Source organism: Dipodomys merriami, unplaced genomic scaffold (assembly GCF_024711535.1).
Source record: "Dipodomys merriami isolate MVZ:Mamm:240054 unplaced genomic scaffold, mDipMer1.0.p SCAF_5, whole genome shotgun sequence".
In the NCBI taxonomy this organism is placed as follows: Eukaryota; Metazoa; Chordata; class Mammalia; order Rodentia; family Heteromyidae; genus Dipodomys; species Dipodomys merriami.
Genome location: NW_027206068.1, coordinates 28,567,351 through 28,581,935, shown reverse-complemented (window position 1 = coordinate 28,581,935; position 14,585 = coordinate 28,567,351). Strand labels below are relative to the sequence as shown.

General features: G+C 37.4%; 1 protein-coding gene across 1 annotated transcript in view; it reads right to left on the bottom strand.

Moving 5' to 3' along the window:
- The window catches only part of Reln (reelin), a 458,334-nt gene that overhangs the window by 264,349 nt on the left and 179,400 nt on the right, over positions 1-14,585 (bottom strand). Inside the window, exon 4 of the mRNA XM_069996300.1 lies at positions 5,897-5,967. Within this exon, the coding sequence (XP_069852401.1) occupies positions 5,897-5,967 (71 nt within the window). The remainder of the gene's footprint in view (positions 1-5,896; positions 5,968-14,585) is intronic.

The following is a 14,585-nucleotide window of genomic DNA, read 5'->3' as shown; positions in this document are numbered from 1 at the left end:
GAAACACAGGACCCATGGTTTCCCTTATTTGCAATAACTAGTATATGTCTGAGATAAGCAGAAAAGGTCAGATATGTTGTTAGGTGAAATGAACCGCAAGATAAGTATTCAAATGTTTTTTACTTTCATGTGATTGTTTCTCACATATTTATAATTTGATGTTGGTATAATTTGGGGGAGAGGAAGGGCAAAAAACAAATCATTTAAATAGGGATACAGGTGGACCCATTGTAACAATGAGATGTACAAGTTGTTATGTTGAAAAATGAACTTTACGGGGCTGGGAAGATGGCTCAGTGGTAGAGCGCTTGCCTTGCATGCATGAGGCCCTGGGTTCTATTCCTCAGCACCACATAAGCAAAAAGAAAAAAAAAAGCCCGAAGTGGCACTGTGACTCAAATGGTAGAGTGCTATCCTTGAGCTGAAGAGCTGAGGGACAGACCACAGGCCCAGAGTTCAGGCCCCATGACCGGACCCCCCCCCCAAAAAAAAGAAAAAAAATGAACTTGACAACTTTGGCGAGGGGAGGAAGGGAGCAGGGGAAAGGGGGGTAGAAGATATGGGGGGGCAGAATATGGGAAGGGATAGGAAGGGGAAACAAAGGAGGAGGCAACAATGCTTGATAAGAAATGTACTCATGTAAGCCAGGCCCAAAGAAACATAGGTCTCATGGTTTCCCTTATTTGTAATATCTAATATATGTATGAGTCAAGCAGAAAAGGTCAGATAATGTGATGTCAGGAAAATGAACCCTTAGATGTGTATTTTAATGTTTTTTTCTTTCATGCATGTGTTTCTAACGCATTTATAAGATTATCTCTTTGTTGCCCACAGTATAACCCCTGCTTTCACTATATTTGATGTCAGTATAACTTGTGGAGGAGATGGGGAAAAACCAGTTGTTTAAGGATACAGGTGGACCTGTTGCAACAATGAGAAGTACAAGTTGTCATGTCCAAAATGAGCTTTACAACGTCGGTGCAGGGGGTGGGGGGGGAAGGAGGGGGAAGGAGAAGGATTGGGATGGGGGGAGGGGGGAGGCTGGGAAGGGATGTGAAGGGTAAACAAAGGAGGAGGCTGCAATGCTTGGTAAGAAATGTACACATTATCCTGCCCATGTAATTGTAACTCCTCTGTACAGTATGTTCACAAATAAAATAAAATTAAATTAAAAAAAAAAAGAAATGTACTCATTAAGCCGGGCTCCGGTGGCTCATGCCTGTAATCCTAGCTACTCAGGAGGCTGAGATCTCAGCATCGCGGTTCAAAGCCAGCCTGGGCAGGAAAGTCCGTGAAACTCTTATCTCCAATAAACCACCAGAAAACCAGAAGTGGCATTGTGGCTTAAGTGGTAGAGCACTAGCCTTGAGCTGAAGAGCTGAGGGACAGCGCTCAGGCCCAGAGTTCAAGCCCCACAACCAACCAACCGAACAAACAAACAAAGAAATGTACTCATTATCTTGCGCATGTAATTGTAATTCCTCTGTATGGTATTTTCATAATAAATTTTTTAAAAAAAACTATGTCTTCTAATGTTCATAATGAACACTCAAGGAAAACGATTTTTTTTCAGGAAGGGCAATAATATTCAACTCAAATAAATACCTCAATATAAACATTTATTGAGTGTATCCTTTGGGCTAAGTATTACATATTAAGGATTATGAAAAATTTGGTTAGAATTCTTCTTCCCATAAAGCTCTCACATAAGGGAAACAAGCCTTTGAACACATAAGTATGATACAACACAGATAGGCCATGTCAAGAGTCAGGCAGGGTGTGGGTTGGGGATGTACCTCAGTGGTAGTGGTACATGTGCAAGACCCTGAGCTTTCTTGTCAGCACCACAGAAAAAGTCAGGTAAGCCTTCACATGGTGGAGGAGGGGGGATGTCACAGTTTAGAATTTCCCTTTGGCTCTGGAGAAGCAATTGATTCCACCTGCCCAGCAGAATTGCCCACCCTTCTTCAAATGTAGAACCTTAAAGCCAGGCACATGGTGATAGTAAACACATGCAACTCCAGTTTCCAGGGAGGTGGAGATGAGCAGATCACAACTTGAGATTGTTCTAGCCAGAACAATCAAAACAATTCAGGCTTTGTGGCACATGTTTGTAATTGCACCTATGCAGGAGTATAGATAGGAGAATAACAATGTGGTTCTAGCCCCTAGTAAAAGGAAAAATATACCAGAAATACAAACTAAAGCAAAAGGGGGCATGGCTCAAGTAATAGAGCACTTGCCTAGCAAATTAGAAGCCCTGAGTTCAGTCCCCAATATGGAAAAACAAAGAGTAGAACACCCTTATAATCCAAACCACATGTTTACTGTAAAATTTAGAGAATTCTGATAAATTTGAGGGGAGAAATGGAGCATTCACATTCCCACCACACCAGACAGTTTATGCTCTTTCATACCAGCTAACCTTGCTTAATCATTTGCTTCAGCAAGATCTGTTCCTTTTGTGATTTACTGGGCTTTACCTCTCTGCCAGCTTATTCTGTGCCAGCATGTGGACAGTGTAAGGTCATACAGGCAGATAGCTCCACTCACTTCTCTATGATTCTAAAGTCCTTTTAAAGCCTGAAGTCCGAAAGCAAATGACTTCTCACTAGCTTTCTCTCCTTGGCCTTAAGAAAAGTAGTCCCGGATATACAGCAGTTGGTCTGGTTCCCAGCTGAGCCTTAATGTACTCCTGCCAAACAAAACTAATCTCACTGAACATCAGCCTCAGACAAGGCCACTGTGCAACCAGGATGGATAGAGACCAAAGCAAGGCCATTTCATAATTGTGTCTGAACAAAGACACAATTTTAAGATTGTACAAGTCACAATGTATCCAGCAAGTATCCACTTCTAGCTAATAAGAAAAGATGATGTCTAACAGGTCTGAAAACACCATCAAGTCAGAACAAAAACCACAAAAGATTAGGCCAGGCAAAGCAGACTCCAAGCATATACAATTCAAATAACAATGCGTGACTGGTAGAATGAGCTTCAATCAGGGAGGTTTTAGACAGAATTAAGAGGATGACAAAAAAATGAGGAGGAAGATGCAAAGTTAAGTCAGATGGTGAAGGCTTTTCCTTGTAGGTGTGATAAGCCATAGGGGATTTTACTTTGATGACAAACTTATTGTTCCTGAGGGCGAGCTTGAAAGATTTTATGTAGAGAAATGATAGATTTTTCTTTCCACTTTAGAAAGCTCATTATGACAGCTCTGTATAGGGATTGAGAAAGCAGGAGTGGAGTAATCAGGGAGGACGTTCCTCAGAAATTCCCAAAGAAGGTGGTGCAGCCTGATGCAAGGTGGATCAGCAGAATAGGGGAGGGGAGGAGATATTGAAATTTCCTCTTTAGTTTTTTTTTCTTAATTTTTATTTTGGCAGTACTGGGAACTGAACTCATGGACTTCACAGTTACTAGGCAATGGCTCTATCCCCTGAGCTATGTCCCACGTGTTGTGTTTTTTTTGTTGTTGTTGTTTTAATTAACTGATTTTTTAGAGAAGGTCTAGTATTTTGTCCTATTGATTTCTGACCACAATTTTTCTCTACCTCTACCCCCTAAGTAGGTTAGATTGAAAGGATGCGCACCATACCATGTTAAGCTTTTTTATTCTTTTTTCTTTTATATTAATACATTTTTATTGTAAAAATACTGTACAGTTACATGAGCAAGGTAATGAGCATTGTTGCCTCCTCCTTTGTTTTTCCTGTACCATCCCTTCCCCCACACCTCCACAACTACACTCCCCCTCTCCACCTAAACTGTGAAGTTCATTTTCAACATACTGTCTTGTACATCTCATTGTTACAATGGGTCAACCTGTATCCCTATTGAAGCATTTTGTTTTTTCCCTTCTCCTCCCCAAATTAGAGATGTGTATATACAAGATGCAGGGCACCGACATCAAATACAGTGAAAACAGGGGTTATATCGTGGGGGAGGAACATACAAAGAAGCAAAAAATATCCCATAGTACATTATAAATACATTAAAAACAATAGCAAGAAAGAAAAAAACACTTGTGTCCCTATCTTGGGGGTTCATTTCGCTTAACATCATCTTATCTAGTCATATATAGATAGCTTTTGACCTTTTCTTCTTGTCCCAGACATATACTGGTTTTTTTGTTTTGTTTTGTTTTGTTTGCTGGTCCTGGGGCTTGAACTCTGGGCCTAAGCACTATCCCTGAGGCCCTTTTGAAAAAGGCTAATGCTCTACCACTTGAGCTACAACGCCACTTTCAGCCTTTTCTGAGTATTTGATTGGAGATAAGAGTCTCGTGGACTTTTCCTGCCTGGGCTGGCTTCAAACCACAATCCTTGGATCTCAGTCTCCTGAGTAGGTAGGATTACATTCTCACTAACTTTTTCCTGGGCTAGCCTGGAACTGCTGTCCTCTTAGTTCTGGCCTCTTAACTTCGTTTACCCTTTCTTTTTTTTTCTTAAACCATTCAGACCTTTAGAATAGCTCCCTACGAGTTGTTTCTTAAGGCCACCGGGCAAATTTAGCTACTGCTGTGACCCATGGGTCTCCCATTTCCATCATAGCCTGAAATCCTCAAGAATAAAAAATGGGCGGTTCATTTCTATGCCTATATTCAGCACTGTGAGTCAAAGTAGAAGTTTTACAGATGCTAGATGTACAATGTACAGAATGAAGTCTTTCAATGAAGGTCTCTCGAGAAAACAGGTCAAGGTCACAACTATTTAAGGCTTCCCTTGTATGTTTTCTAATAGCTTCACTTTTTCAATATGTTTAGCCTGTAATACAATCTTATAATATCAGCTGTTCCCAAGCTATTTGTTTTTGTTTGAATGGTTTAATTAGAATCCACAAACCTACCGAATATTGAAAGGCACTGTTCTCTGATATATAGTAACAGCCATTTTCTCTCTAATAAACACATTAGATATTCCTTATCTAATGCTCAGAAAATCATTTACATGTTAATTTAGTATTATGTTATTTGAGAAATATTGTTTTAATTAAAAATAGGGTCAAAAATAAAGATAGTGTATAGCACCAATTATGTTCCTTATTATTTCCAGATAGTAGGCAGCACCTTTCTTGTTAGTATTCTTTTCAACCTTATCTTGGTTAAACTGATGTGATTTCAGTGGATATGGTGCTGTTGAAGAGCTCAATGTTTTCTTTTTGGTCCTGGGATGTACAGAATTTTTAATAATATCTACATCTATCATCATGTAAATCAGGTTCATGTGTAATGCTACTGTGTAAGACAATTTTTTCTCACTTATTGAGTCTTTTTCACACTGAGTTTTCTTAGGCTTTAAATTTTATTTTAAATAACTCAACCCCAATAATTCATGTATAATAGAAAAGACTAGAAAATTTAAAGGTTCAAACAAATTATGTATTAGGCAATGATAAATGTTCATTTTAAACATTTTTCCTGACATTATTCATTTTTAAGGATATTCATGTTCACTGCTATACAGTACTGTGAACATTTTTATCATCTAGAAAAAGATTTACAAGGATTCAAATATTTGGTCCTATTCTGTGATTTGAGGATTCAAGAATTTGAAACATTTAAGTTGGTAATACATTTATATGGTAAGTTAAGCAGAACACATTCTTGTAGCGTTTCAGTAGTATTGTGGTACAACTACAATGAACTCATTAGAAAAAATTTAAAATCAGAGTACATTTTCTCATTATTTGTTTTGCTCACATTTAGAATTTTCAGAAGCCTGTTGAACTTTTAGCAAATAAATATTAGGGTTATGAACTGGTCAATAATTCTACTTTCCAACCATCATGATCAAATAGTAGTAATGAAATGCTTCCTTAGTACATTAATCATAGGATCTACTACAAACTATTTGGACATATTCAACATAAACAAGTCAAATATGACTCTTACCTCCTTGTTCACACAACTGCTGGGCTAATGCATCTTTGAAAATAACCTGGCCTCTATGTGTTGCTGTAGCCCTGGAAATAAAAAAGAAAAGTTTATGTCAGATATTCTAGTATGTTTGATATTAGTGTCTTTTAAAAATAAGAGTTAAATTTAAAACCATTTTTAAGTTTTAATGTGAAGATATGATTTTTTAAGATATGTATTATTATTAAATAGTTATACAGAGAGGTTTCATTTCAATTCTGGAAATCAGGTTGTCATTATAATTGTATCTTTTTTTTTTTTTTTTTTACAATTGTATCTTGATCAGTGAGTGTCACTCCTCCCACTTCTTTCCCCATCCCCTCCCTACCCTCTAATTACTCTGTAGATAAGATCTTGTTTTCAAGATTGCATTTCATTGTGCTCATAACCTTACAAGTTAAATTAAAATCCCTAAGCAGTGTGGAGGTTCCTCAAAAGACTAAACATAGAGCTTCCTTATGACACAGCAATTCCACTCCTGGGCATTTACCCAATAGACCACAAACAAGGCCACAACCATGTTCATTGCAGTATTATTTACCGCAGCCAAGATGTGGAAACAACTCAGATGCCCCTCAGTGGATGAATGAATCAAGAAAATGTGGTAAATATACACAATGGAATTTTACTCATCCATTAGAAAGAATGATACTATACCATTTGTAAGGAAATGGAAAGACTTGGAAAAAATTATATTAAGAGAAGTAAGCCAGACCCAAGAAACATAGGCTACATGGTTTCCCTCACTTGTGGTACTAGAATGTGTCTATAAATCCACAAATAGGCACACTGCATGCAAAAGACAAAAAATAAATGCACTGGGACATGATAATTACACAGGTCTCTAGACATTTCAACACACAGTGAGATTAAAGGAGATATTTTTAGAAGAGGACACAAAGGCTCAATAGCCACGTGCATATGATCACATAAAATTTATTATGATCACATATTATTTATTGAAAGTAACTCCAAGAATGGAAACAAGAGGGTTTTTTTTCTTGTTGCTCTTTTTGTTTCCTCTACTTTTTTGCCTTTTTTTTTGTAAGTTTATCTGTTTGGGGAAATGTAAGGGGGGCACAGAAAGGGTGCAACAATGGATGAACAAATGGAGCAGTGATACTCACTAGACTTTATGTTGAAAATGAACCATACAACTTGGGAGGAGAGAGAAAATTTGAGAGAAAATGAGGGAAGGTTGAAACTGTACAAAAAGAAATGTTCTCATTACCTATGTACCTGTGTAACTATGTACTCATTACCTATGTAACTATAATCCATCTGTACATGACCCTTTACAATAAAAATAAATTTTAAAATATTTAAAAAGAAACACATGCAGCAGTGATACTGTACCACTAGACAGTTGTTGAAAATGAATCATACAGCTTGTTGGTGGGGATGGGAGGGAAAAACTGGGAAAAATGGAGGGAAGGCATGACACTTCAAAAAGGAATGCACTCATTACCTGACTTATGTAACTGTAACTCCTCTGAACATCACCTTTACAATAACAATAAACATTAAAAATAAATTAACTTTACAACTTGAGGGGGAGGGGATAAGAAGGGGAAAAAGTAGGAGAAAGTGAAGAAAAGGTGACATTGTTCAAAAAGAAATGTACCCATAATCTGGCTTATGTAACTGTAACCCCTCTCTACATCACCTTTACAATAAAATATAAATTAAAGAAAAAAGATTTAAAATAATACAAAAAATAAATGGAAGAATTTAAACAGTGATGCAAATGAAGGCTTAAATCAATGTACTTGGATCGATCATTATTTCTTTCCAGGAAATGTTGATATAAAATGTTTTGTGGGGTAATGATACTCATACTTGAGATAGACATGTTTAAGGTACTTTCTCCTCTGAAATCAAGTCACCAGAGCCCGAGAGAGGTGAGACAAAGACTTGCATTTTTTAAAAGGTATTTTCCAAAAAAGAATCAAGGCTATTCATAGCTTTCATAATAACAAAATCTGTCAGAATAAAATACAACGCTCACTCCCCCCACCCCAGTTGAATTCACCACTTGAAGGAGATGTGCATCTTTTACCTCCTCTAATCAGAGCTGTGCACATGGAGTGCTGAAAAAAAAACAAACAATATCCTTGAAACAGATTGTTATTCCATAGCTATAATAGGAAATATCTTACTGAAGGAAGAATTATTTATCCTTTATATATAAAGGTTTTTTCTTTAAAAAGAATTCTTCTGATGAAAATTTGTACTACTGAAATAAATTTAGAACAGAAAAAGAAAGAAACTTCATTTTTTTTTCAAAAAAACAGCCCCTGCAAAATGTCTTTACTAATTAAAAACATATTAGCAATAAATCTTTATTTTACTTGTTAAAAATCACCATAAGACAGAAAATAGTTTGATTCAGCCATCGTCCACTGCAAATAGATCATGTACAACTCACTGTTTTAGCTCAGGAGAGGTCAAAGTTTGACCTCTGCATTTTGCTTCTACAGTAGAACACCTGTTGTTCAACTCGTCATCATTTGCTGGGCTCACAAGGATCACTTGGCTTCCAATATTCCCCACTCTTGGTCTTCATGTCTATGTGTTAATGCATAACTCTTGTTTCCCATCCTCCGAAAGTTATCTGATAAACGAATCCATGCTGAAATGTTAATAAGCAAGGATTCTTTAAGCTAACATATTTCAGCAGTAAAATTGGAAAACCTACTTTAGTTAATACACACACACACACACACACACACACACACACACACACACACACATGCACACACAATGGTATAATAGTGACAGTTTTGAAAGGAGATACACTTAGAAAAATCATACAGTAGCCTTCAGTCAAGCCTTTGTTGTTGCATATTAATCCTTACCAAAATTATATAAAAGCAGACACTACATGTTGCTTTGTGGAGTTATATATTTATAGAATTTCCTTTGCTTTCAGAAAGCTTGGTCAATCCAAGTCATAAACTTCTCCTACAGTCATTAGCACTATAGGTTTTCTGACTGCAAGGAACACAGTAACTTTTATTTATCCAAATACATTCTTCAAACCAATTAAGCCAAATGATTCTGAGATTACATATATTTATTATAGAAACATATCGATGACAGGTGTAGATTTGCTTTGGAAAGGGACATCTTTTCAGAAATTGCTAACCAAAAAAACCAAAACCAAAACCAAACAAAAACCTTCCTACAGCATAGTTTTAAAATTGTCTGTTCTAGTTATCTTCTGATTGTCAGCATACCATATTTCTATAACAATGTTTCTTGTCCACAAATTTAGCTTGCATTGTACTACTCTGTGTTTCCCATGAACAAGTTAAGTTAATGTGTGGAGATAAGATACTCCCAATGTGGTCTCACCTTACTGCAGTTTCAAATATATCAAAATATTTTAGTCAGTACCTGGTACCTTGTGATTAGTCCTCACTATTTTCCTATTACTTACTTTTTTTCAGATTTACATTTCTTGCTATCATCTATAAGTTTACTGCTTCTACTTTGTCTCAATGTACAAATTTCATAAATTCCTGAGGAAGTATAAGAATTATTGAAATGAGAAGAAGCTTTGGTTTCCTCCAGTCAAAATTTCTTTAACAGCAGTACTAATTGTCAACCAAATAAGGAATTCCAAAATAGAAAACAGGCACCCTAGCTTTTTTTGTGTGGAGGTGTGTGTGCCTGGGTGCTGCCCCATGCTTTTGTGCTCACGGCTAGCACTCTACCATTCGAGCCACTGCTCCGTTTCCGGCCTACACCCTGGCTTTTAAAGTGGGGTTTCCCCTCTCCTCACCCAACATGCTTGATAAAACCATTCCCCACATCTTCCTCGTGATAGGAGGAATTTCTCTGGAACACTTAAGGATTTAAGAAGTTGACTTTGAAAGACATTGGTCTTCAACAGAATAAGGATCAGAACCTGAGGCCAGCTGTGTGTTGCACGGCCTGTTAAAGGAAGACTGAACCCGATTTAAGGTCTGAGGTTCTCAGGCTTGGATTCTTTGCCTTGAGTGCAGGATCCACATAATGCCATCTTGGGAGTCACAAGAAGGAATGGTAGGGAGTGCTCCAGATACCAATCCATTCTACTACAGAACTTAGGCTTTGAATGTTCTCGATATATTTGAAAAAGGGCTCAGCAATGAAAAGCTGGTTGAAGAGCATTGCACATCATGTTCTCAATGCAATCATCTCAAGTGTTTTTCTTAGAAATTGCAGAAGTAAGGAGTAACAATAATAACAATGTGGTTATTACAGTATTTACTTTTAATTAAACTGTAATCTTTCTAAGCACTGTTTTTGAGTTCTACAGGAATCATCTCAAGGATACTGAGGACAGCACTCGGGTAGCTACTATTCTTCCCAGTTTTCGGGAACATGGAGCTATTGATGATTTACTAATATCACATAACTAGAGATGAAGTCAAAATTCAAATCTAAGCAGTCTGAGTGTTGAATCCTGCTTTAAGCATTACATCCAATTTTCACTAGCTTGGTTCAAAGATTGATGGTAGCTTTCAATCTCTTTGGAGAGGGAGAAGCCTGCTTTTAGTGCCTGGTTTTTAAAATCCTATTTTCTCTAGCGTACACTCTCTGGTCCAATCCCTCAGGCTATAACTCTTTGACTTTACCTTCTTTAGGAATAATGTGCTTCATATTTGTTTCTAATTTGAACCTAGGTCACACAGCCAGCAACTTCATTGGTGTTGTCTTTAAAAATATCATCTCTTGCTGGGCGCTGGTGGCTCACGCCTGTAATCCTAGCTACTCAGGAGGCTGAGATCGCGGTTCAAAGCCAGCCTGGGCAGGAAAGACTGTGAGACTCCTATCTCTAATAAACCACCAGAAAACCGGAAGTGGCGCTGTAGCTCAAGTGGTAGAGCGCTCGCCTTGAGCTGAAGAGCTGAGGGACAGAGCCCAGGCCCAGAGTTCAAGCCCCACGACCGACAAAAAAAAAAAAAATCATCTCTTTACCTGTCTCCAACAGTTTTCTTTTTTGTTTTTTGGGGTTTTTTTTGGTCCATCATGGGGCTTGAACTTTGGGCCTGGGCGCTTTCCCTCATTTCTTTAGCTCAAAGCAAGCACTCTACCTCTTGAGCCACAGCACCACTTAGTATCATGGACTTTCCTGCCTGGGCTGGCTTTGAACTGGGATCCTCAGATCTCAGCGTCCTGAGTAGCTAGGATTACAGGCGTGAGCCACAGGCGCCCGGCTCTAACAGTTTTTTGAGTCCCTCAACTTCTAATCAGTGGATTGCTGCTTTGTCACATGTCCTCAAACCGTCCCCTAACTTCTCAATTCAATTCTCTTCTTTACACAAGAGCACTGGATGATTTTGACAGCCAAACCATTGTAGGGTGGTTTGTCACAAGACATATATATATATAAATATATATGTATATATATATGTAAATATATATTGAGAGATGATTACCTGTATATTACCTTCTTTGCACACCTTTAAATTTCTCAGAGACATTTTAATATAAATGTACTCTGCCATATAGTAGGTGCATGGATGGTAAGTAAGCCTGTATATTAGCATCTTATCTTACAGAAAGGGATGAGATGTCCAGCAAAAACAAGCCTACTTTGTCTAAGGCAGGGTGTGTTGTCAATGATGCCAGGCCTACTTTGAACATATTTAGAGCTATGAAATAATTCCTGGTGGTTTCTCTGCAGAATTATAGCTTTGATTTCTATAGAAACATATGTATTATAATACATATGAGCTCTATATCTATTTTGATATACTGAAAACTACTTAAAGCCTAGTAATTAAAAATTAAATGATTCTAGAGTCAGGTCCTCCAATTATTAACCCATATTTTTCTTTTAAGAAATACAGATATGGTTTATGATGACAGGCCTTATTCATTTGCATAATTATTATATTATATAACTTTTAGCTCTCTTTTTGAGGAAAGTCTGTAATGCTGATAATTACCATGCTTGTACTACTTGCTCTTAATTTTCCATAATTAACAATAATTTTTCTGAAGAGTTCAGAAAATATACTCATTGTTCACTCTTCCGGGGGAAAGACTCAATTTCTCAAACAAGTTTGTAATAAGTACTTATATTCTTGGAAGACACATAGATCTCCAAAATAAGCCTGTTAACAAGAGCCTCTATTAAGTAAGTAATTATAAAATCATTTTGGGCTGCTCTAATCTGCCATTTGAAAAAGCTGTCTAAATCCCTCAATGAAAATTCATTAGGGATTGCCATATCTAGTTCTTAAAATAACCTTTGTTATTATGATTTTAAAAGGCCATGTGATATTCTCATCTCAACTAAACTCCTAGTAAAATGGTCTTCCCAAAGCATTTATAAATTATGTATGCATTGTACTGTGGAATCGGACTAAAACCTAGTCTGCAATAAGAAAGACCAGCATTTGAACATGGTAAACTGCCACTTACATGCTACATGACTTTGAGACAACTTCTTTATTGCTCTAACTTCAGAGTCTCCATCTGAGAATAAGAGTAAGCTGAAATATAGCTATTGTTTGAAGATATTGATATTCATTAAGTAGATACTCTCTCAACTCAAATAGATTCTAAGCTACTGGAATAGCAGGAATCATCAACTAAAAAGAAATTATCCCCAGTAAGGCATTATTACAAGTCAGAATGACCCAAACACAGAAGGAAATTAAAACTATGTATATTTTTCAGTTTACAATTTGCTTCTGATATGCAATATAGTCACATAATTTCCAAGGAAGGAATACAAAAGGTTATATTATAATTCTTATTTGCCAAATTTTTCAAGTGAATGGGTTATTTATTTAATGAATCAATTTGTTCAGAGATCAACATGAGGAATAATACTGATGCTTCATGTAAAAACCTAAATCACACAGGCGCCAGTGTCTGATGCCCATAATCCTACTCGGAAGGCTGAGATTTGAGGGTCAGGTTGAAGCCAACCCATGCAGGAAATTCCATGAGACTCCTTTTTCTTTTCCTTCTTTTTATTGTAAAGATACTGTACATAGGGGTTCTAGTTACATAAGTAATGAGTACATTTTCTATGGAGCACTGTTAACCCTCTTTCCTTTTTTCTCCCACTATCCCTTCCCTCCGCACCTCCTCAACTCCTCCCTCTCCTACCCCCAAGTTGTAAAGTTCCTTTTCAACATAGTATCTTGTAAGTCTCATTGTTACAACATTTTATTATTTCCTTTCCCTTCCCCAAATTAGAAAAATGTATATACAAGATACAGGGCACCGGAATGGACGACAGTGACGACAGGGGTTATATCATGGGGGAAGAACATCCAAAAGAAACAAAAAAAAATTCACAGAGTAGGGGCTTGGAAGTTGGCTCGGTGGTAGAGCGCTTGCCTTGCATGCCTGAGGCCCTGGGTTCGATTCTTCAGCACCACATAGCAAAAAGAAAAAAGCCGGAAGTGGCGCTGTGGCTCAAGGGGTAGAGTGCTAGCCTTAAGCTGGAGAGCTGAGGGACAGCGCCCAGGTCCAGAGTTCAGGCTCCACGACCGGACCCCCCCCAAAAAAAAAAAAATTCACAGAGTACATTAAAACAACAGCGACAAAGAAAAAACTTTTTGTGTCCCTATCTCCCTATCTTGGGGTTCATTTCGCTTAGCATCATTTTATATGGTCATATGTACATAGTTTTTGACTTTTTCTGCTTGTCTGGTAAGATTATCCTAGACATATACTAGTTATTGCAAATAAGGGAAACCATGGGGCCTATGTTTCTGTGGGCCTGGCTTACTTCACTTAATATAATTTTTTCCAAGTCTTTCCATTTCTTAACAAATGGGGCGATGTCATTCTTTCTGATGGAGGCATAGAATTCCAATGTGTGTGTGTGTGTGTGTGTGTGTGTGTGTGTGTGTGTGTGTGTGTGTGTGTGTGTGTGTGTGTGTGTGTGTGTGTGTAGCACACGAGACTCTTACATTCAATTAACTACAAAAACAACAACAACAAAAAAGACTGAAGCAGAGCCGTGGTTCAATTGGTAAGCTAGCCTTGAGCACAAAAATGAATCAGGAACAGAACCCAGGCCCTGAGTTCAAGCCCCAGGACTATCACTAAAATAAAATACACTAAATACATAAATGAAACTAAGACAATGTGCTTTACCCTCCAGGGGTGAGTGAGTTTTTTCATCTTTCTCCACTCGTTTCCCCATGAACTCTCATATGCTGCTGTATCTTGGTAATCCATAGCCAGAAGGGCATGCACTAGACAACAATCTCAAGTTAATTTAGGATAATGTAAGTATGCCAAGCTGTCCTCGAAAACATATTGGAAATGTGGGAAAAGGAAGAGATGGCTTGAGTTTGGTAAATTTAATCTTCAATGGAGTCAATTTGCTTTAAATTATTTTGTGTATTGATCTAAATTACAGTACTTCTTAATTTGGGAATGCTGGCTTATTAGACAAGAAAAAATATCCAAATGTTTTATAACAAATACAAAAGGAAGATGAAAAACAAGAGTCTTGCTATATAGCCCCGGCTGAACTTGAACTTGTAACCCTCCCACCTTAATCTCCTGACTGTTGGGATTATAGGCACGGCACGTATCACCAGGCTTGGTTTAAGCTCCCATCTTTCCTTGTGTCATACTGTTACAAAATAAGTAAATGTTTATGAATATTTCACAGTGTTTTACTTTTCAAAACTTCACT